This window comes from Paralichthys olivaceus, chromosome 24 (assembly GCF_024713975.1).
Source record: "Paralichthys olivaceus isolate ysfri-2021 chromosome 24, ASM2471397v2, whole genome shotgun sequence".
NCBI classification, from domain to species: Eukaryota; Metazoa; Chordata; class Actinopteri; order Pleuronectiformes; family Paralichthyidae; genus Paralichthys; species Paralichthys olivaceus.
The window spans coordinates 3,035,219-3,059,379 of NC_091116.1; the positions used below are offsets into that span (position 1 = coordinate 3,035,219).

At 45.0% G+C, this 24,161-nt stretch overlaps 2 protein-coding genes and 1 non-coding gene across 3 annotated transcripts in view; 1 reads left to right on the forward strand and 2 right to left on the reverse strand.

Annotated features, from left to right (window-relative positions):
* The window catches only part of LOC138407078 (uncharacterized), a 119,199-nt gene that overhangs the window by 4,267 nt on the left and 90,771 nt on the right, over positions 1-24,161 (reverse strand). The window contains exons 2-4 of the mRNA XM_069521422.1: positions 450-517; positions 268-357; positions 94-162 (exon numbers count right to left, since the gene is read on the reverse strand). The gene's annotated coding sequence lies outside the window, so the exon portion shown is untranslated. The remainder of the gene's footprint in view (positions 1-93; positions 163-267; positions 358-449; positions 518-24,161) is intronic.
* trnad-guc (transfer RNA aspartic acid (anticodon GUC)) lies at positions 820-891 on the forward strand. Its single transcript has one exon. It is a non-coding gene; the product is annotated as a tRNA-Asp (tRNA).
* Positions 17,415-21,313, reverse strand: LOC138407115 (uncharacterized). The gene is made up of 4 exons (XM_069521553.1): positions 21,280-21,313; positions 20,632-20,882; positions 19,773-20,127; positions 17,415-17,479 (listed from the first exon to the last, which is right to left on the reverse strand). The coding sequence occupies exons 2-4, from the start codon at positions 20,878-20,880 to the stop codon at positions 17,415-17,417; spliced, it is 669 nt and encodes a 222-aa protein (XP_069377654.1). The 5' UTR covers positions 20,881-20,882; positions 21,280-21,313.

Here is a 24,161-nt window from a genome sequence, read left to right on the forward strand (position 1 = left end):
AATAGTTAGATATTAGATAGATAATAAAGCAGTGTTAAGACAACATCTTAGTGTCAGGAGTTCGTAAAATAGAGTTTGTCTGCATGCTCTTACCATCTTCAGCACTGTCCTCGAAAGTAAGCACTTTGCGTGCAGCGGTGTGAGCAGCGCTTGTGCTGGGACCTAAAAAAGAGTGAAGTCTTTCTGTTATGCATTTGTACAGGCTATAAGCATGAAAAAGAAAATGACACTGAGTTAAATAAGCCATGCATTAAGCAGAAAGCATACCTTGAGTTGACTCTGTCTCCTGCACCAGGAATGCCAGCTGTGGTGGAAGGGCAACGGGTGTCCTCTTCTTCACACTCTGAGAGGCTGGAGCTGTGGGAAAGTATACAGTCAAAATGAAACAATTAATATTTTCTAAATGAACACAACATTTGATAACACAAACAGGATAAGAGTGTTTTTACCATCAACTGGTGATGCCCGCGGTTGACCAGTTGTATCAGGGGGGGTTTGGACAGCGTCTCCGATGGGACTACAACAGAGAACATAATTTGTCATTTGAGAATTCACAATGTACAAAAGTTTCAGTGTTAGTAGGAACTAAAACAGCCATACGTATACTTCTCCTGCTTCTCATAGCTTCACAAATGTAAAATGTCTAATTCCCACACTACAGATCAGTCTTTGTAAATACAGGGAACACAAACTTATCAATGTTAGGCCTCAGTGGAAATTACTTTTCAAATTCCAGATCACTGTACAAGGCCACAACACACAATGACTTATCCTTAAGAGAACAGCGCCACCGTCCTGTCGATGTGGATATTGCACCAATCCTCGTTAGTATAGTGGACAGTATCTCCGCCTGTCACGCGGAAGACCGGGGTTCGATTCCCCGACGGGGAGAAGCATTCTTCTTGACACTCTTCAACATCCCCCCAGAGAAGCTGCGCTCCTCTGAATTCATTGACCCACCGGTCCAGGAATCAACTCGATCTTGTCTTCACAAGGTCCTGTAGTACCTCGGCACTCTCTGTTACCCCAATCACTGTGTCTGACCACCACACTGTCACTTTCTCTCTCCCCTTAAAATTCACCACCTCCCTCGCCCCCAGACCTCACACGGGCAACACCCGCTGCAATCTGAAATCCCTCTCTCCCTCTGCTCTCGCCTCTACTGTTCTTTCCTCACTACCATCTACAGACCAATTTTCACTAATATCTACTGAGGAAGCCTCCTCCACTCTGCTATCATCCCTCTCGAGGACAGAGAGCATCTAAAGAGGTGTCCTCTTTAGATGCTCTCTGTCCTCTCACCTCCCTACCGGCAGGATCATCTCCCCCCTCCCTGGCTGTCTGAATCTCTGCGAACCAATAGATCGGTGCTACGAGCAGCAGAGAGAAAATGGAGAAAATCACATCATCCTGATGACCTTGCCCATTACCACCACCTCCTCTCTGACTTCACCTCAACAGTATCAGCAGCTAAATCTGCCTTCTACCTGTCAAAGATCAATTCCTCTGCCTCCAACCCCAGGAAACTATTTTCCTTATTCTCTTCTCTTCTCTTCTCTTCTCACCCCTCCTACTCCTCCCCCTCCTTCCTTCCTCACTGCTGATGACTTTCCAACTTACTTTACCAAGAAAGTAAAAGACATCAGCTCCTCATTTAAGCCTAGTTTATGCTTCTGCGTCACGTCGACGCCGTAGCTACGGCGTAGCTACGGCGTAGACGCAGACCCCTACGCCGTAGCCTGACGTGCGCCTCCCAAAAATCCTAACTACGCGGACGTCGACGGGGACCGTAAGCGCTGTGATTGGTCCGCTCAGAACGTAAGTTCCGGCAGTTGCTTTTCCGGTCTTTCTTCCTCGTCGTAAAAACCAGCTCCGCAAACGTTTTCTTTGTAGCTTGCGCTTCAACATTTGCAATATAAGCATTTGTTCTTCAATATTGATGAGCTCCAACAACAAAAACAGCTGCTCCACCTCGGTCGCCATTGTTTACTGTTGTTTACTTTACGGAAGAAAAAGCGAGGATTCGGCTAAAACCACACAACCACACCGCTACACCCCCTAGCGGCATGGCGGTGAATTGCAGAGCAACGCGTTCCCTCGACGCAGAACTTCGAATGCTCAACGACCTACGGCGTAGGTACGGCGTCGACGTGACGCAGAAGCATAAACTAGGCTTTACTCCTATGCCCATCCAGAAAGCACCTCCCCCAAACCTCACCTCTGATGGCCTTACCTGCTTCAGCCCTCTCTCCTCTGAAGATGTTCTCACGCTAGTGACGTCTAATCGTGCCACCACCTGTTCCCTTGACCCGATTCCCTCCTCCCTTCTCCAAGACATCTCTCACGACACAGCTGACATCCGTAACTACAGACCTGTATCTCTTCTTTCATTCCTCTCTAAAACATCTCCGCTTGGACAGCTGTGCATCACCTCAAACTCAACCTTAGTAAAAACTGAACTCCTCTTCATCCCGGGGAAGGCTGCCCTCATATGGACCTGTCAGTCACTGTCGAGGATGTCACGGTATCACTTTCGTCGACGGCAAGGAACCTCAGCGTAATCCTCGACGATGGACTGTCCTGCACCCCCAACATCACTGATGTGGCCTGATCCTGCAGGTTTGCCCTCTACAATTTCTGCAGGATCCGGTCTTTCCTCACAAAAGACACAACACAACTCCTGGTCCAAGTGCTGGTCATCTCCCACCTGGACTATTGCAACTCCCTCTTGGCTGGACTCCCAGCCTCTCCCAAATTCTCCCATGTGACCCCCTCCTCCATGACCTCCACTGGCTTCCTTTTGGGGCCTGCATCCTATTCAAGATGAAGGTGCTGGCCTTCAAGGCCGTCAATGGAACTGCACCCGTCGACCTCCAAACACTGGTCAGACCACATGCCCCAGCGAGAGCACTTCGTTCATCAGCTGGCCGACTGGTACCCCCATCGCTGAGAGCAAACAAAGCCCGCTCAGCGAAGTTGCGACTCTTCTCTGTTTTGGCACCTCAGTGGATGAACAAACTCCCGAACAATGTCAGGACAGCGGAATCGCTTACCTTTGTTGGTGAAAACAGACACACAAAGTTGTTGTTGAGATCAATACTCCTGATGCTTCTTCTTCAGTCAGTCCTTGAAGTTAAAAGAGAAATCGAGGAAGAGAACTGGAGATGAAGCTAAAAACAGCCCCAACATGTTCAGTGGCCACGAGGAGCATTACATCCATAGTAGTTTAGCACTACCATAGACAATGAATGGGAAAGTGTTCAGGGCCGTTTAGCTAAACAATCAACGGCTGCCGCGCGGGAGACCAGGGTTCGATTCCCTGATGGCGGGGAACCTATTTCTTTACATAAAATGTTGAGAATTTCCTGTGAAAGTGAAAAAAATAAAAAACCTGAATCCACACATGCATCCACATTAACTGGGTTCCTCCCCTCCATCAAGTTTGGTAGAAAAAGGTTAATTCTTTTTTTTAGTAATCTGGCAAACAAATAAACCAATAAACAAACAGAGGTAATAAATGGATCCTTCTTTTTTTACCATTGTAATTGTAATTTCAAGAACATTTAAATATCCTAAATAAATAAAACAAACAAAAAACAATAAAATAGACTCTTTTGTAAAGTTCTGGAATTGCCGTTTGTGACATGTATTTTCACGCAGGCAATTCATACTGTCTGTCAAACGTTTGCAGCATTTCTCTAAATAGTTTGAAGCCGAAATATTCCCACACCAGGGCTGTGGCATTTGGCTTTGCAATCATCTTTTTGCCTCGCGTTGCTCCGCACGAGGCTGACTTGCTGCACTCTGTGTGTGTAGCCAATGCTAGCAGTCCAGCCTCCCCCACAGAGACAAAGAGACTGGATGACTGACAAGAGGGTTCACTCCGTTCATTCCGCTATGGAACAAACGAGCTTAGGTGCTGAGACTGAGCACGGAGTGAACCCTCTTGTCATCCAGCCAGCTTGGAGGCAAGAGACGAGGAAAACAAACATGCATGCACATGGCAATATATCGAGGCCGGAAAAATTATTGAGTTCATTTTAATTTATCGTGCGATTAATTGATTTATTGATTATCAGCCTAGGCCCATATATACTATTTACTTCCTCAATTTACTTTGTATTCCATTTACATGCTGAAAAACACATTTGGGCCACAGTGTAGAAATTGTGAAATAAAACCTTTGACAGTGCTCCCACTTTGCTGGGGACAGTGGAGGGGGCTGAGGCCTTAATACAACAATATACTTTATTTGTACACATTCACATGGATAGATTTAATCTTTTTTTTTGTTGAGTTTATTAGTCTAAGCCAAGAAATATACACAGGAATACACACAGGCTTACAGCATACCAGGAAGGGACATAGCAGACACAATAAGTAGCATAAGGGACACAATAGCACACATGAAAGGAGGGATAATCTTAAATTTAGATATAAACAAAGCATTTGATAGAGAAGATCACAGTTACTTATATAGTGTATTAGAAAAAGTAGGGTTTGGGCCTAGTATGGTAGGGTTAGGGTTTAGGGTTAGGGTTAGGTAATGTCCCTACATTTAAGGCTAGACTTAAAACCTTCCTTTTTGATAAAGCTTTTAGCTCTACCCTGAACCATAGTCATCCATAGCTATGCTGCTATAGGTCTACACTGCTGGGGGATCATCCATCAGGCACCAGCACCTTTCTATCTTCCTCTCTCTTCTTCACTCTCTGCCTGGTTTATTTTGTTATATCTTATTACATATCTCTAATTCCTTGGGTCTTCTCCTCCCCTCCTTGGTCCATGCTGTGCGGCTCTCCGGAGCCCGTCCTGGTTCGGGTCCTGATGAGGGATGGACCTAGTGGAGGTAGCCAGTCTGTCGCATGGGCCAATGTGTTTAATGTGCAAGTGCTGTCAAATATATCCAGTATATATCCTTGCTGGCCCATCCACTGCAGACAGAGGGGGAAAGCTGACGTGGAGCTCCGGGATCCCCTCCCTCTCCTGTTTATAATGCATGAAAATCTAACTTGACCAGTTGATGCAGTTTTTGCCGCCGACTTGTTGATGCCTTTTGAGTACCTGTAGAGGGCTCCGATATGGATGATACTTCATCCTGTTGCTCCTCCATAGATGTTTCTTTAGGTGTCTGGAGATATTAATGACAGATATCAGACTGATGAAATCAAGTAAAAATAAATGTTCCAATACAGTCAATATCTTTCATGTGTGTATGTGGCAGTGTAGATGTATTTCACTACATCAACTGAGAATTATATAAAACCCCCGACCGTGGGGCAGGAACAGGAACTGGGGGGCCGCTCGCTGTAACCCCCAGCCGAGGGGCAGGAACTGGCGAGACGACTGCTTGAACCCCCGACCGCGGGGCAGGAACAGGAACTGGAGATCCACTCGCCGTAACCCTCAGCCGAGGGGCAGGAACTGGCGAGACGACTGCTTGAACCCCCGACCGTGGGGCAGGGACTGGAACCGGAGTGGAGCCAGACGGGACCCGCAACCGAGGGGCAGGAACAGGAAGTGGAGAGCCACTCGCCGTAACCCCCAGACAAGGGGCAGGAGCTGGCGAGACGACTGCTTGAACCCCCGACCGTGGGGCAGGAACTGGAGCGGCGACCTCCGAGACCGAAACGTGAGTAGCATCTGCCGGGATCTCCGACGCCGGAACATGAGTGACGTCAGCCGGGACCCCCGACGCTGGAACGTGAGCAGCATCTGCCGGGATCCCAGACGCCGGAACGTGAGTGACGTCAGCCGGAACCTCCGATGCTGGAACTTGAGTAGCGTCTGCTGAGACCCCCAACGCCGGAACGTGAGTGACATCAGCCGGGACCCCCGGCGCTGGAACGTGGGGGGCTTCTGCTAGAATCCATGATATCCTGACTTGAGGTTGCCGCTTGTGAGCTGGTGGAGATGGATGGAAACAGAGTGAGGGGGCTCCCCTCCGGTGTCCACCCCGCACCGCAGCGATTCTACACAGAATCCAAAAGCCAGGCGGGTGCCGAGGTAGTGATCAGCAGGGGGAGTTGGGGGTGAGAGGATGTCCTTGAGTCTCTTCTCTAAGGTCACCAGGTGCGGGACAAAGTGGCTGACCCAGGGTCTGTCCTCAAGCCAATCCCGCACAGGTGCCATCCTCTCCAGGAGCTTTGCACGCTGCTTGGTGCCTGCGGTGCTTAGCTCGTCAACTAAGGAGTCTAAATAAAAAACCTTGCTACAAAAAAGATAAAGCTCTGCTTGGTCCATATCTGGTTGGTACTGTCAAGGCTGGAGGGTGTGGGGAGGGAACAAACGTGGTAGGAAAAAGGGAAGGGAAGGACCAAAACGCAGAAACTAAATATTCTTTAACATAAAGTGTCTTTTATTTAAAAAAGGTAAAAGTAACGAAATAAATCTTCATAATTCATACATAAACCAATCCTTTTAGCCCAGTATTAAGTGGAATATATTAAATGAAATGGAAACAGTCAAACACATCTGTAGAAGCATTGACAATTGTAGAGACCGTATTTGACCAACTCTCACAAAGCACTGCTCAATAGCCATGAATCTGTGAGTGAAATTAAAATATGAAACCTTTATTTGCAGTGTAAAATCCCATTGAACACATGAACAACACACAACAATACAATGCTTAATCACAGAATGTCGGTGCCTGTGTTATCAACTCAGTGCATCGATAGCTCTCACAGACTAAAATCACATAGATCAACATGTAAATACACATCCTCTCAATTATTTCACATCACTTTTAGAAACCATCCAGCATCAAGGTCCTCACACTCACACACACACACACACACACACAGACATTTTTTTACAAACATGAATCCAAACTTGCTGCACAAACACACAATTCCCCATGCTCTCAGTGACACACAATGCAACAATTAGTTTGCAAAAATGTACCCACTTCCTGCTGATGGTAAAGTAGTTGACTACAGTTGCTTTACAGTGTTTTCCATTTTCATGATTTTATTTTCATCCAGCTACATTTATTTTATAATGCTTGTGCTGTTAAGATTTCACACTATGTACTTACTGACACATGTACTTTTACTAATTTAAAGGATCTACATACTTAATTCAACACTTCATAGCATATTTCATTAATTCCCTCAAGCATATCACACATTATCTAATGGATCTGAAATCCTTGATTGATTTTCTTCATTTGGTCAAGAGACTAACCTCAGTCTCCGACAGGGATCACTGTAGCTATCAGTGCAACATTTGTATAGTAGCTGCCTAGCTCAGGATTTGTGTATGCTCCGCAATGATGTGCATCATATAGAAGTCAACCTGATAAACCCAGAGGGGCCGCCTTGTTGTGCAGTTATAAAAATTGCCATGGAAACGGTTGCTTCTTAAAAATCTTCTTTGATGATTGATGTGGGGGCAACCATCAAAGGGATTGCTGGCCTCCAAATCCTTATCAAATCCAATCAAAGAACCAAAAACTCTAGACATTAAAGGATATTTCTTTGGTCCTCTGAATTACCAAACGTATAAATAACAAGTTCCCTTGCTTCAAGTTATTAGCTTGTGAAAATAACAGACTGTCAACTGAGAAGACCACAGTCCTCGTTAGTGAAGACAACAATCCTGCCTACTGAGACAACCGGTGATTTGTTCAGTAAAAAAATCATCAAGAAGACACTGCTCTCATAACTACAAATCCCCATTTACCGAAATGAACATTCTGGTAAGAAATTTTTTTTTTAGAAATGTATGTTCAGGTTGTGTTGAGTGGACTTTTAATAATGAATTCCATGTTTCTATTTTTCAGACATGTGGAACAATGCAGTTTGAGATTAAGGCTCTGAAAGAGAAGCTCAAACAGAACGATGAGCTCCTTTTAAGCGAGCAGGAGAAAATGACAGCTCGCTCTAAAGCCCACATTGGCGAAAAAAAGTAATCGTGGTAAGATGTTCATTTTGATTATGTCTATTCGATTATGCAAGTCCAGAGGTAATAAGGTCCACCTATTCAAATCTGCCTTTATTTCTTTGTTAAGTGGTAAGTAGTTTATAGCGTATATATTGGATAAATCTTTTGGGATGCTGATCCCGAGATATTTTACAACATCATTGTCCAAATTAAAGATAAACGGATTAAGTAGTTGTGCTGCGGGTGTATAATTGTATGGCAATATTTGTGTTTTGTTTATGTTCAATTTGTAACCTGAGTAGTGACCAAACGTTTTCAAACAGGAAAATAATTTAGGCAAGCTCAATTCGGGCTGGGAAAGAGTAACCAATACATCATCCGCGTAAAGGCAGGTCTTATATTCAGTCCCTTTAATCCAAATTCCTCTTATTTCATGATCTTCTCTAATTGCTTGCGCTAGTGGCTCTATGAATAAAGCAAACAAGGCCGGGCTTAAGGGGCATCCTTGTCTACATCCTCTTTCAAGCTGAACAGGGTTTGATAGACTACCATTTATTTTTATTCTGGCTGTAGGGGAGTGGTATAGGTTTTTTAAAGATAGAATAACTGAGCTATTAAAACCAAATCTCTGCAGGGTTAAGTATAAGTATTCCCAGCTGACCGAGTCAAACGCCTTTTCTGCATCTAGGCTGAGAACAATGGATTTATCTTCATTTTTACTCATATGCTCCATTAGATGTAAGGCCCTTCTTATGTTGTCTTGTGTCTGTCTGTTTTTTAGGAAACCTGTTTGATCATCATCTATTATATCTGGAATTATATTTTCTAATCTTTTTGCAATTATTGAGGCATATAGTTTGTAGTCTATGTTTAGAATTGAGATGGGTCTATACGAGCTACATTCAGACTTGTCCTTACCCGTCTTTGGGATGACAGAAATAATTGCCTGTCTCCATGATATTGGTATTTCTCCCCCCTTCAGCGTAAAATTAAAGCATTTCAATAGTACCGGTGCTAAAATCTCTCTAAATGTTTTGTACCATTCCGCTGGATATCCGTCCGCACCAGACATTTTATTTGTTTTAAGTCTCGAAATGGCACTGTCTAGTACTTGTTTTGTTATCTCACATGTCATTATACTATTCTGTTCCGTTCCAATGGACGGCAGGTCCAATGAGTTCAAAAAATTAACAATGCTTGGGGATTCTGCACTATCCAGTTGTGTGTACAGACCCTTATAGTAATTTTCAAAGCATTGTTGTATTTCTTTCAACTTATGACACACTTTGCCAGATTGTGTATCTTTAATTTTATGGATGGACCTTTCATCCTGTTGTTTTTTTATCCTTCAGGCTAATAATCTTTTGGCTCTTGGCCCATTGTCATAGTATCTTTGTTTAGTGAATTTAAGTTTAATCTCTTCTTGACTGTCATATATCCTATTTAAATTTTGTTTAGTCACTTTTATCTGATCTAATACTTGGGGGTCATTAAGTTCCATATGTTTGATTTCTAAGTGTTTTAGTTGTATAAGTAAGTCATTCAGTTGTTTCTGCCTTTCTTTTTTTTTAGTAGAAGACAACATTATGAGTTTCCCCCTGATTACAGCTTTGGAAGCATCCCATATGTTACTTGGAGATACTTCATCATTGTCATTGTGTTCTAAATACTCTTTAAATTCTTTTTCAATATATTTTTTGCACGATGGGTCATTTAATAGGCTAGTGTTAAGCCTCCAAGTTGTGTTTTTAACTTCGGTATCCAGATGTAGAGATAGATATACCCCTGCGTGGTCCAATACGTCTTTAGCACCTATATCACATTGTGTGATTCTATGCCTGTCAAAGTTGAACATGAAAAAATAGTCAATTCGTGAATGTACGCTGTGAGGGTGGGAAAAAAAAGTAAATTGTCCTTCTGTCGGGTGAGTTTGCCTCCAGATATCCATCAAACCTGCTTCATGAAGAAGTGTTTTGACTGTAACTGTCTCAGGGTTCGTTCTTTTCGTTAAGTTAGAGGAGTTCAAGGGAGGGTTGTAGCTGTACATTCCAGTCCCCACCACAAATGAGCACACCTGAGGTCTCCTCAGCAATTATGTCAAATATTTTTTTAATAAATATCTTATCGTTGCCTGGGGGTCTATAAACGTTTAGCAGTGTCACAGGTTTCTGGTCTATATGTCCCTTTACTAAGATGTAACGCCCCTCTGTATCCGTTAATTGCTTTGAAAATTGGAATGTTACCTTATTTGAAATCAGTATTGCTACCCCTCTTGTTTGCTTACGTCCAAAAGTGTTAGGCTTAGTTCTTGAGTTGGACCCCAAAGCAGACGCGGACTGGAGGTTTGCGGTTTAACAGAGTTTATTTATACGAACACAAAACAGGAGCAGGCTGGGGTGGCAGGGTGCAGGCTGGCTCGATGATCCAGGGTGAGACGAGGATGAATGGAGGAGCAGCGAGGCGCACGGAAAGACTGGGTAGAAGGAAGGAGATACGAGGGTTAGTAATATCCATGAAACGAACACGGGAGTCGGGGACATCGATAGCACATGAAAATACCGGACGGGACGGAATAATCTGGCACAGGAGTGGAGTCAGGACCAGGCGTTTATAGTGGGGATGATGAGGTGATAGAGATCAGGTGCGCCTCGTCGCTGCAGCCAGGAACCAGCCACGCACCCTTGCCACACACACAACCTGCACTGAGAAAACAGAAAAGGGGAGGGGGAGAGACACCACAACAAAACACCAAACAGAAATCACCACAGTACCCCCCCCTCAAGAACCGCCTCTTGGCGGTCTACCTGGCTTGTCCGGGAAACGAGTATAAAAGTCAGTGAGGATAGTGGGGTCAAGAATAAAAGCACGGGAAACCCATTGACGTTCCTCCGGCCCATACCCCACCCAATCCACCAGATATTGGTAGCCCCGCCCTCGCCGACGTACATCCAAGATTTCCCTTACTGTGTAAGCCGGATGGTTATCTATGAACAGGGTGGGTGGAGGGGGCTCGGCCGGAGGGCTTAGAGGGCTAGAGGACACTGGCTTGAGGAGAGAGACGTGGAAAGCAGGGTGGATCCTAAATGAAGGGGGAAGCTTGAGTCTCACCACACATGGGTTAATGACCCGATCGACCTCATACGGTCCAATGTACCTGGGGGTCAACTTCCGGGACTCCGTCTGGAGGGGTAGATCCCGCGACGACAACCAGACCTTTTGACCTGGCAGGTACACAGGAGCAGGGGTGCGATGTCGATCGGCCAATCGCTGATTGCGGGCGGTGGTGCGGATGAGTGCTGCCCGAGCCTCGCGCCAGACCCGACGAGCACGTCGGAGGTGCGCCTAGACGGATGGAACCGCCACGTCAGTCTCCTGGGCTGGGAAGAGTGGAGGCTGGAAGCCATTGGCGGCCATGAAGGGAGACATCCCTGTGGCAGAGCAGACCAGGGAGTTGTGGGCATATTCGACCCAGGGAAGGTGGATGGCCCAGGAAGCCGGGTGTTGTGCTGTCACGCAGCGCAGGGCCGCCCCCAGATCCTGATTGGCCCGTTCTGTCTGGCCGTTGGTCTGTGGATGGTAACCCGACGATAGGCTAGCCGACGCCCCCAAAGCCTGGCAAAACGCCTTCCAGGTCCTGGCTGAGAACTGTGGCCCCCTGTCCGACACGATGTCCACGGGGATGCCATGTATCCGGAACACGTGATCGACTAGTAGGTTGGCGGTCTCGAGGGCGGATGGTAACTTAGCGAGCGGAATGAAGTGAGCTGATTTAGAAAAGCGGTCCACTACGGTCAGGATAACAGTGTTCCCTTCAGAGGGGGGTAGACCCGTGATAAAGTCCACCGCTATATGCGACCAAGGGTGGTGAGGGATGGGCAGGGGGCGCAGCAATCCCGCAGGAGCCTGATGAGACGCCTTACTCCGGGCGCAGACAGAACAGGCGGCGACAAACGCCTTGGTATCCGCCGCCATGGAGGGCCACCAGAAGCGTTGCTGCAGCAGGTTCAGGGTACGGCGACATCCAGGATGACAGGAGATCCGGGACGAATGTCCCCACTGAAGGACTGGAGATCTGACAGACGGGGGAACAAACAACCTGTTTGGTGGACATCCTTCTGGGACAGGCTGATCTCTCTGGGCCCCCTGGACCACACCTTCAATCTCCCATCCTGCTGCTCCCACCACACAGGAAGATGGTAGTATGGTGCTCCCAGATGTGTCCTCCACCAGCGGGGAAAACTGACGTGACAGTGCATCGGGCTTTATGTTCCTCGACCCCGGACGGTAGGTAAGGGTGAAGTCGAACCGCCCGAGGAACAACGCCCACCGAGCCTGGCGCGAGTTGAGCCTGCGGGCAGTGCGCAGGTAAGTCAGGTTCTTGTGGTCGGACCAAACAATAAACGGGTGAGTAGAACCCTCAAGCCAGTGCCTCCATTCCTGCAGGGCCAGGACTACCGCCAACAGCTCCCGGTTACCCACATCATAGTTTTTTTCCGCCGGGGAAAGCTGGCGGGAGAAAAAGGCACAAGGGTGCTGCTTCAGGTCCGTGGTAGTGCGCTGAGAGAGCACAGCACGGCCCCCACCCCGGAGTCAGAAGCATCCACCTCCACAATAAACTGCAGAGCAGGATCTGGGTGAATTAATACAGGAGCAGAGGAAAATAATGTTTTGAGTCTGGAGAACGCCCCCTCGGCTGCCTGTGACCAAACAAAAGGAACCTTCACTGATGTGAGCTTGGTGAGGGGTGTAGCAACTCTGCTGTAGTCTCGGATAAACCTACGGTAAAAATTGGCAAACCCGAGAAATCTCTGTAGTTGCTTTCTTGATGTAGGAGTGGGCCATTCGGCCACTGCCTTAACCTTGGCAGGGTCGGTCTTGATTTGCCCCTTCTCCACAATAAAACCCAAAAAGCTCACCGAGGATACATGAAAAATACATTTCTCCGCTTTGACATATAGTCTGTTTTCCAGGAGTCTTTTCAGTACAATGTTCACATGTTGAATATGCTCCTGGGTAGAACGTGAGAAAATCAGAATGTCATCAAGGTAAACAAAAACAAAACTGTTGAGCATATCTCTTAACACATCGTTAATGAGCGTCTGAAACACGGCAGGGGCATTAGTGAGGCCGAAAGGCATGACCAAATACTCAAAGTGTCCCAGGGGAGTGTTAAACCCCGTCTTCCACTCGTCCCCCTCTCTAATTCTCACTAAGTGGTAAGCGTTGCGAAGGTCCAACTTGGAGAATATAGTAGCCTTGTGCAGGGGACCGAAGGCTGAGTCAATGAGTGGGAGGGGATACTTGTTCTTGACCGTGATATCATTGAGGCCCCTAAAATCAATGCACGGGCGAAGTGATTTATCCTTCTTCTCCACAAAAAAAAACCCTGCCCCCAATGGTGAAGAAGAAGGACGAATAAGTCCCGTAGCCAATGAGTCTGTGATATAGGTCTCCATGGCCTCTCTCTCCGGTCTAGATAAATTATATAGCTTACTGGATGGAAAGGGGGCGCCAGGTAACAAATCAATACCGCAGTCATAAGGTCTATGGGGAGGAAGAGCTACTGCTAACTCCTTATTAAACACTTCCTGGAGGTGATGATATTCTGCCGGAACCAAACTGAGATCCACCGGCGTGGGTGGAGAAGGTGCGGTAGTCAAAGTGGAAGGAACGGCGGAGTGTAGACAGTGGGAATGACAAAATAAACTCCAATTAGTGATGGAGGAGGAGGACCAGTCAATGTGAGGATTGTGAAGTTTTAACCAAGGGAGACCTAAAACTACTGGGGAAACAGGAGATGGGATAACGTAAAAAGATATTGCTTCGTGATGATTTCCGGAGAGCTGAAGGGAAATGGGAATAGTGCGATGAGTAACCTTAGCTAGGAGTCTACCATCCAGGGCGAACACCCTCTTAGGCTGCGGCAGGAGCTGAGAGGGAATTTTAGACTGGGTAACCAGTTCAGAGTCAATGAAATTGTCATCTGCCCCAGAATCAACTAAAATAGACAACGGAAGGGAGGTCTGATCCCAAGACACAGTACCTTTCAGAGTCAGGCGAGGAGGAGACGAAACAACAGCAGAATGGCTCACCAGTGCTCCTCTTGTGGCTGGTGAGCCCCCCCTTTTGGCCGAGATGGGCAGAGTGTAATCCGATGACCGTCCAGGCCACAGTAAAGGCAGAGTCCACGGAGATGGCGACGTTGACGCTCCGTAGGTGTGAGTTTCATCCTCCCCAGGTGCATTGGTTCCTCGATGTCGAGGAGAGCAGGTGTAGATCCCGGAGGAATCCTGTCGGAGGAGGACGGCGGCAGCGGAGAGGGCGCAAGCCCCCGATGGTGAGGGCTCCTTGTCCGCATCACGGGAGGGGTATGGCTCACCCTACCTGATCTCTCCCTGCGCCGCTCGCGGAGACGATTATCTAGACGTATAGCTAGCGAGATCAAATCGTCTAGAGAGGTCGTCTCGTCACGAGCGGCCAACTCATCCCTCAGCTCGTCCCTTAATCCCCGGAGAAAAACCCCTTGAAGCGCTCGCTCATCCCAGCCGCTATCGATCGCTAGAATGCGGAAGTCGATCGAGTGGTCAGCCACGGATTTCTCTCCCTGACAAAGAGAAAGGAGCCGGCTACTGGCCTCCTTACTACGCAGAGGGTGGTCAAAAACTTTTAGGAATTCCTCGGTGAAAGAGGAAAAAGAAAAACCAATCTGCGAATTACTGCGGGAAATGGCAACAGCCCAAGCCGCGGCTCTCTCCGACAATAAACTCATGACGAAGGCAATCCGCGACTTGTCTGTGGAGTATGTTAACGGCTGCTGATCGAATACGAGGCTGCACTGATGGAGGAATTGTCTACCTGAGCCTAACTGCCCTGCAAACCTGGCGGGTGTGGGGATGAATGGTTCCCGGGGCTGTGTGGGAAGAGCGACCGGAGAAGCTGCTGGTGGAGATGCTGGAACTGGAGCTGGAGCGGGAGCGAGCGCCGGAGTCGTCAGCGTGGAGAAGTGAGTAGTGAGCTGTTCCATGCGGCCACCGATCAGTGCCACGTTGGAGGTAAGGTTCTGTAGAGTCTCCATTACCTCGTTCAGGGCTCTCTCGTGCTGCCCAACACGAGTTCCTTGGGACGAGAGAGCCAGTCTGAATTTTTCCGCATCCGCGGGGTCCATTTTTGGCCAGATTATTCTGTTAGGCTTAGTTCTTGAGTTGGACCCCAAAGCAGACGCGGACTGGAGGTTTGCGGTTTAACAGAGTTTATTTATACGAACACAAAACAGGAGCAGGCTGGGGTGGCAGGGTGCAGGCTGGCTCGATGATCCAGGGTGAGACGAGGATGAATGGAGGAGCAGCGAGGCGCACGGAAAGACTGGGTAGAAGGAAGGAGATACGAGGGTTAGTAATATCCATGAAACGAACACGGGAGTCGGGGACATCGATAGCACATGAAAATACCGGACGGGACGGAATAATCTGGCACAGGAGTGGAGTCAGGACCAGGCGTTTATAGTGGGGATGATGAGGTGATAGAGATCAGGTGCGCCTCGTCGCTGCAGCCAGGAACCAGCCACGCCCCCTTGCCACACACACAACCTGCACTGAGAAAACAGAAAAGGGGAGGGGGAGAGACACCACAACAAAACACCAAACAGAAATCACCACAAAAAGATGAGTAATAAGTATTTTTAAAGCCAAAGCGTTTTAATTTTTCGTGTTCCTCATCACAGAGGTGAGTCTCTTGCCAGAAAACCATTTGCTGTTTCTCTCTCTTCATTTTAGTTAGTAGCTTGTTCCTTTTGATGGGGTTAAGCAAACCATTAACATTCAAAGTGATAACTTTGTACTCCTGGTTTATCATCCTATCCCATTAGACCAATAAACACATAATGCTCCTCCAATGACCTGAACATGTAAACAAAAAAAAGTATGTGCTACACAGTAAAACATAAAAGTAGTGACCTCCAAAAGTGAAGTACAAATGTAACTTCTGAACAGGGAGGGGAGGCCTCCAGGAGGAGGGCCCCTCCAGGTGCGCATTGATGTCATCAGTGTCATCAGAGCACACATCCAGCGGCTTGAGTGCAGATAAATCCCCCCCAGATTACTGGTCCAGAGAGTGACTAATGTTTTGGCTAAGTATACTCAATACCATAGCAATTTATATAAACAGGTAAAGTAACAGGACTGATATTCAAACTTTAATCAGCCACGAACACTGTTCAAACATCTTATAGGCTACATATATATATATCTGTGTGCGTAAACTCTGACGTAGGCTATTATCTCTAGTTACTCACGAGTGCATCTCAGATACAGTTCTCCTAAAGCCTTTGAGAGTGTTGAAATCTCCGTAGCTTCTCTCGGGCTCGATCGATGCCTGCGGTGTGGTTTCGGCGTTTGGTGGGCTCGCGGAGCTCCCAGCCTGCGTCTGTCAGTCTCCTCCGGGGCGCCGTGTCTGCGCCGCTCCGTTGGTTGCCGACAGCCACAGGTGCAGCGGTCTCTTCACCAGGCGACAGAATCCCCCTCTTCAGCATGTCCTCCGCTGCCTCTTTTGCATTAGTGTACGTCGTCGGTCCCTCCTCATAAAAGACTCGGAGCCTTTTGCAGGTGCGGGTGTCTGGAACCTCAGCCCTTTTGCCTTTAATACTTTCCTCAGCGGGGCATATTCCTTTCTTTTCTTCATGGTTTCCACCGGGTAATCGTGGTCGAAAAAAACTCTCTTTCCATTAAGATGAACCTCCTTCTTTCTCCAAGCAGTGCTCAGCACCAGTTCTTTGGTGCTGTAGGCGAGAAAATAGGCGATCATGGATCTCGGGGCGGCGTGGGGAGGTGGCTTCGGGCCGAGAGATCGGTGGCAGCGTTGTATTTTAAGGTCAACGTCGGGGAGCGACAACTCTGATTTGATAAACTCCTCTAAGAATGCACAGGGATTGTCGTGCTCCTCTCCCTCGGGGATTCCAAAAATGCGGAGATTATTTCTGCGGGAGCGTGCTTCTAGGTCCACTAATTTGGATAGAATGTGCTCTTGTTGCTGCAAAGTTTCAAGCAGCACGCTCTTTGCGTTAGCGTCCCATTCTTCCACCTCGGCCACTCGTGTCTCTACTTCGTCCAGTCTGACCTGTGCATTATTCAGCTCCACACCGATCTCACTCAGCTTCTGGTTCACTTCTTCTTTAAAGTTCCCCAGCTCTTCCTTCATGTCTCGCTTAACTGTCTCGCAGAAACCATTCAGTTCCCTCTTCAAGTCGGCATGTCCTGCCTTTATGTCAGCGTGGATTGCCTTGATGCTAGCTTGCAGAGTGTTCATGTCCACGCGCTCGTTAGCTTCGACCGTGTCGACCTCTACATCAGCTTCTCCACTCGCCATTTCCTCGTGTTCCGATCTGTTTTGATAATAATGTTCCTAGCCTTCCTTAGTTTATATTTCCCCATTAAATTTGTAATAAAATAAGCCGGAATAATTCTCTAAAAATGGGGAAATTCGTGGACCAGTCTGGGAGCTCACAAACTTCTCTGCTGCCCGCCTCGCCGCCATCACCGGAAGTCGTATTGTGTTCTTTTTGAAGGAAGTTGATCTATGGGTTTGAAGCCCATAGGCCCTGAAGATCCGGAGGCCCATAAGTTTAGGCTCTCAGAGGAAAACTGAATGTATACGTTAGGGCTCTAACGGTCACTCTAAATTTTAGCTGACGCCTTTCCCTTCCTGTTACCAGGCAGATGAGGAGGTCTGGAGGAAAGCCAGATGTGTTTTCTTTAGGTTTACGACGACAACTCTCATATATAAACAGGGAGTTGAATCTGTTAGGCAGAAGAGATTCACATTTGCCCCGAATCTCTCTCCAGGCAGAAGAGATTCACATTGGCCCTGGATCTCACTCCAACCAGACTGCAGTGCTTGTATTGATGCTGAACTTTTTGTAATAAACCTTTTATACAATCAAGACGGTGTCAGCGGAGATTCCTTCATCCTCTTCACATCATCGCTACCCCAATATACAACAAGACTTGGCGTAATATATGGACATAGCCAGACCATATATTATATAGATTATTTAAACAAAATTTCTTACTTGTAAGTCACGGAAAAAGTGAGCATGAAGTAGGGAAAAGTTGTCTTTTAGCTCTATATCGGATGCAAAATTATTATTTATGTACAAGTCTGTGTTACCGGCGCCAGACCTAGGGTAAATCTGGACCGGCAGCAAGGGTTACACAGGCTAGGGAGCACTACGTAACCGGTAAATACACACTTTCTGTAGGTTTGAAGAAGGGAGAAGACCAGATGTTAGCATCTTGCTCAGACTGAAATCATTTATTATCATTTGGACAAATACACATCAGTCATTTTCCTATTGAGTTTCACTCTCATATTAAAGTGCTTGCTGTTCAAATTATATTCAAAATATTACAACAATGACATGACAAATACAGAAATACTATCAAATAAAACTGAAACACACAGTCCCTTAACATACATTCCTACACTGACTCAAACACTACACTTACAATTAATTACATTAATTTGACACACACATAGCACATCACACAAACCAGCCCCCTTACTCTTAACACTTCCTCACATTACACAAACATTTGACACTCTTGTACACACACTGAAACACATCAGCAGCATTTAATAATCATCACGTGACCAGGCTGTGACTGGGATGGTAAAGATAAATATGAATTAACATGTGAGTATTCGCCAAATGCTGGCTATTAATAATTTTAACCACTTTAAAAACAGTTTGGTTAGGTCACAGACCCATAATATCACTCACACGGACCCATTACACCGGTGGCTGAAACCACAGCGTGAACTGCGCATGCACTCGCCATGACGAAGTGCGTCAGGATGGCGAGTCACTAAAATATACTTTTTCATACTTTTCAAAATCATCGACACTCACAAAACATCCAACGTAACTTTACTAAATTCGGAACAAAGATGAAATTGTAGAACTGAGTTCTACATTACCTGTAGATTTGAAGAAGGGAGAAGACCAGATGTTAGCATTCTGCTCAGACTGAACTCATTTATTATGAGCTGCGCATGCGCCAAGCCTGTGATCAGGTCTCCCGTGTGAATCCACAGTATAGTACCAACAGCACCACCTACTGATGTGGAGTAAGACTTTACTATTAAAACTGTTGGAATAGCTCAGTTGCTTTCAAAAAATTAGGGCGGTGTCTGTTTACAATTAAAACTCAATGCATAGCTTTTCTATCCTATTACATCTGCAATAGTAGTCAGTCCCCTGTCCTTCCAGTAAATAAAGGCCTGATCATATTGAGACGGAATCAAATTATGGTTAAAACAAATAGGAGAATGTAACAAACTTCAGGAGCTTGAAGTAACATTTTAATCTTTTTTTTTTATTTTAACTGAATTTTGGAGAAGAAAATTGTCCTCAGCTAGATGCATTGGATAATCTATTATAGAAAACAGGAGCTGTTTCTTGCAGCAATCAATTCCATTGACAGCCTCTTGTGTCTGCACAGCAGCGACAGTGTCAGCTGCCATCTCTTCCAGAGCCTCCTGTGTCTGGACAGCAGCGACAGTGTCAGCTGCCATCTCTTCCAGAGCCTCCTGTGTCTGGACAGGGAGAAGGAATTCTGTCTCCTGGAGCCCCGTAAATCACCTTTCCTTTGCTACATAAACACAATCAGACGCATTAGAAGACAGATACAAACGGAGGCTCAGAGGTGTGTGTGTGTGTGTGTGTGTGTGCATTAATGTGTGTGATTCTACCAAAGTAAACGTCTCTATATTCAGTCAGGTTCACTACTCTGAGTACTCATGAATTACCCCCTCCTCCATTAATAAGTATCTTTCGTGATACAGGTATTGATAAAGTTCCTCTGAATCGCTCTCTAACCTATAGTTAGTACCTTGCCCTGCGTGGCTGAACACGAGGCCTGACTGCAGGAAACTTTGCTGCTGGTGGTATATGGCAGCAGCCAGTTCACCATGGGGTTCAGTAAAATGCTGCACCAAGCTGAGAGGTGATGCTATAGGGGGGGTGTCCTCATCAGAACCAGTCCAGTCAAACATTTCATGCCATTCCTGAGCAGGGACATCTTGAGATGGTGGATGGATGTTTGTGTCCTCTGACAGTTTGTTGACCACTGCCCGGACTATGTCCAACAACTCTTTGTCATCCTGCTCCTCCTCAGTAAGGTCAAATTCTGCCCTCAGGTTCAGAATATGCTGAGGTGTGTAGCCGTCTATTCCACTGTTGTTCTCCTGTGACATTGATAAGAAACTGGGTTTGAGCCACTGTAACAAGCTTACATGATGATAAATACAAATCAATGATCCAATATTATCATGTATTATGAAATAAAACTATACAAGAATCTAATACTTTTATTTAGAAGCTGTTTTGTTGTGATATTTTTTCACTGTGGTTTTGCTTCTGTATTAACCATCAGCCAATGAGCTAAATGGAGATATGGACACTTACTATGCTTTACATCCCCTGTCAACATGATTTCTTTGTAAGTATGTTCTTTCAGATACAAATAAAAAAATCTATTCTATAGTTATCTTACAGGATCACATAACTGCCTCGTCCATAAGCAACTCATATACTTTACTGGGCCATTATAATAAGTCTCTATACTCAGTCAGGTTCACTACTCTGAGTAATCATGAATTACCCCCTCCTCCATTAATAAGTATCTTTCTTGATACAGGTATTGATAAAGTTCCTCTGAATCTCTCTCTAACCTATAGTTAGTACCTTACCTGTGTCTGGTTGTGAGGCCCTGTCTGGCTGAACTCTGGGCCTGACTGCAGGACATTTTGCTGCTGGTTATTCAGTTCAGCATGGGGTTCAGTAGGATACTGTTCCTGGGATGGATTGTTGGTCATGCGGTCAAGAAGGTCCTGAAATGCAGCCTTCTCCAGCACCAGTCTTTTCTCCGCCCAACATGCTGACCACTGGCTCATCATCCTTGCATTTGTGCCTCTTTCAATGTTGTTCTCCTGTGACATTGCTGAGAAACTGGGTTTGAGACACTTTTAAAGGGTAAAGCTTCAGAGATAAAAACACCAAGTGTAAACTATATCTACTACTTCACTACAATCCAGAGGGAAATCCCCTACATTTCAATGCTCTACATTTACACGACAAGATAAATAATAAGAATATATCTATTTTTACCTCAGCATGCAACTAACTTACATGCTGATAAATACATAAAACATGCTGATAGATGCATATTATTGATCAAATATTATTGATCAAATATGATCATTTATTGAGATATTTATATATTATATATATATATATATATATAATATTTATTTGTTTTATTAACAATCAGTCCACAGAAGCCTTTGTTTACAGATAACTGCATCTTAGTTTTAAAAAAAGGTCGATGTGAGTATTACCTGTTGGGTTCACTGGTGAATCAGTTGGCTAATGACTAATAATATCAATAATTGACGTTAAAGAAAGTCAGTATTTTAGACTGAAAATGTAGATTTTCTCTCCAGGCGTCTCTCTCTGTGGTCCACAGGTGAAATGATCAAAGTCACAAATTGCTCTGATCATATATCCTTACACTAAAGTTTAAAACTCCTTTAATCCTTTGTTGTTGTCATTGCAACAAAGGAGAGTTAAAACTCCTTTTTTAAATAATTCTTGAAGCCCCTCAATAGAATATGTTATATTCTGCAATTAAATTTGTTGAACATAAACCACTGAGTATGTTTAAGCTTCCTTGCAGCATTCAATATATTAAACATATTCTCCTTTAAATCCTCTCTCTGAGCTTTGAATTTGACTTCAGGAGACTCTAAAATCTAATATTTGTTTTTTTTCTGGTTAAGTCCTTTAAGATAATTTTAAATACTATGTATTATATATTATTATAGTGTAAATGTTGGATTGCTCCACATAATTTTTATAATCTGCACAGAGTTTGGTTGGATAATTGTTTTGTTATCTTATCCATATGGTTGTAGAGACTAATTGCAATAACTGCAATCACATAGGTAGCACATAGACACCCTCTTTGTTGGAGAGATTATCAACCCAAACAAATGATGATGGGAACATTTTGTGTTCGCTCAAGCACTGCTGCTGCATCACGTATAAAACACATAAAAACTTCAATTTGTGTCTTTCTTCACTTTTTTAAACTGTAACGTTTATTAGGTTTTTTTCCATTTTCACAAGAGACGTATACAAAAACAACAAAAATAAATAAATAAAGTGTGGGAATACTCGGCCCACTCCGGGGAATGACGGGAGGAGAGATCGGCTTGCGTAAAGTCTTTTATTTAGGTTGCCTTCCTTGGCAACCCACACACATATATATGTCTCTCGCTATCTCTCTTTATCTGGGTGGGTCTTTAATCCCGCTCACACGCACGCACACGTCCGCTGCTCTCCAGGTCTCAGGACGCCAGCCTACTACAAGAGACAGAACCAGGTTACAAGCATGCTTTTATTGATTGCCCTGATTACCTGATTCTGCCCAGCTGTTGGATCACCAGCTGAGCCACTCCTCCCTGTTGTCCAGCAGTTGGCGCCCTAACCATACCCCACCGCCACATAAAGCAATAGACATAAACAAACAGTGTCAACAGTCATGGCTGCAGGTATCCATATTCTACAAAATCAGATTTACACAGTTTACATGTCTTTTGTTATATCATACAGCACCCACTTTTTCCACTTTGTATTAGAAACATCTTCCTTCAGTTGAAGTTGGTAAGTCATTTTCTCCATACAGTATATTTCTCCTACAATCCCTAACCATTGTTCTATGGTAAGAGATTCAGTCTTGTAACAGTTCCTTGTTATTGTCTTAGTTGCATTCAACAATATCTTGACTATATATCTATCACTCCCAGTTACACTTTCAGTTTCATTTCCAAGGTACATAGTTTTGTTTTCATTTGGTATTTCATATCCCAGTATGTCTTTAATTATGGCAACGACATCATCCCTAAAGGAGCGCAGCTTGGGGCACATCCAGAAAATATGTGCATGGTTAGCTTCTTTGCTCCCACATGCCCACCAGCATGGTTGTTCTGTAGCATTTTGTCTACTTTTTATTTTAGGTGTGATGAAGAAAGGGGTCAGATTTTTCCACCCAAATTCCCTCCACATTCATGAGTTTGTGGTAGTGTGTGGTGTTTCACACATATCAAGCCACTCCTCAGGGGTGATGCCAATGCCCAGCTCCCTCTCCCATCTAGCCCTAATGTAATCAGTTGAAGCACCCGTAAAGTCTCTGAGGTTTTGATATAACACAGATACCACCTTGATTTTTGACCCATTATATTAGTACATCTATCACTCCGTTTAATATTTTTGCGCTCCCTATTTCCCTTATTAGATAGCTGTAGGTATCTAAAAAGAATCCAAATTTTTTAATCCATACATTTCTCTAAGGTCCTGAAAAGACATTATGTTTCCATTCTTTAGTATTGTACACATGGCAGTGATTCCCTTCCTCTCCCAGTTCCTGTATGTCAGGTCACTCAAGTTTGGCTTGGATCTTTCATCATATGCAATCCAGCTCAACAATCTCACTTTCTTTTCCAATCTATGCCTTTTATTGAAATCAGCCCAGATAGTCAGTGTGTGGGAGGTTATTGGATCTATTGAACCTTTTAGTAGTTTTTATCAATGTAATGTTGCCCAAAAGGGATTGCACTGGTTTGTTAGCCACCCTCATCTCAATCTCTTTCCATTTGGAGTTATAATGCTTGTCACACCACTTGACCAAGTTGTGCTGCCTCATAATAATCCTTTAAATTTGGGAGTGCCATACCCCCCCGATTCTTAGCCAGTTGTAGCGTGCTATATTTTATTCTTGGATTTTTTACCACTCCAAATGAACCTCGATATCATTTTGTCCCAGGTTTGAAATCTTTCTAATGGTATCTTGACAGGAATGGATTGGAAGAAATACAACAGCCTCAGGAAAATGTTCATTTTAATAATGTCAATCTTTGAACTGAAGTCCACTGGTCCGACCATATCCTCTTAATTTGTAGATGAATCTGATTCCATGAAAACATGGCTGGATTTATCTTCTGAAGATGGCTTATCTGTTTTGTTAGGGTTACCCCAAGATATTTTATGCTTTCTGAGTTCCATTTCCATTTATAAGCATTTGTAATTTCTTGGGAAGGGGTATAATTAAAAGCCAGAATCTGTGTTTTATTCACATTTGTTTTATATCCTGAGTGGTCTCCGTATATACTTATAAGTTTCATCAAATGTGTTAGGTTTGTATCAGGTCTTTCTAAATATA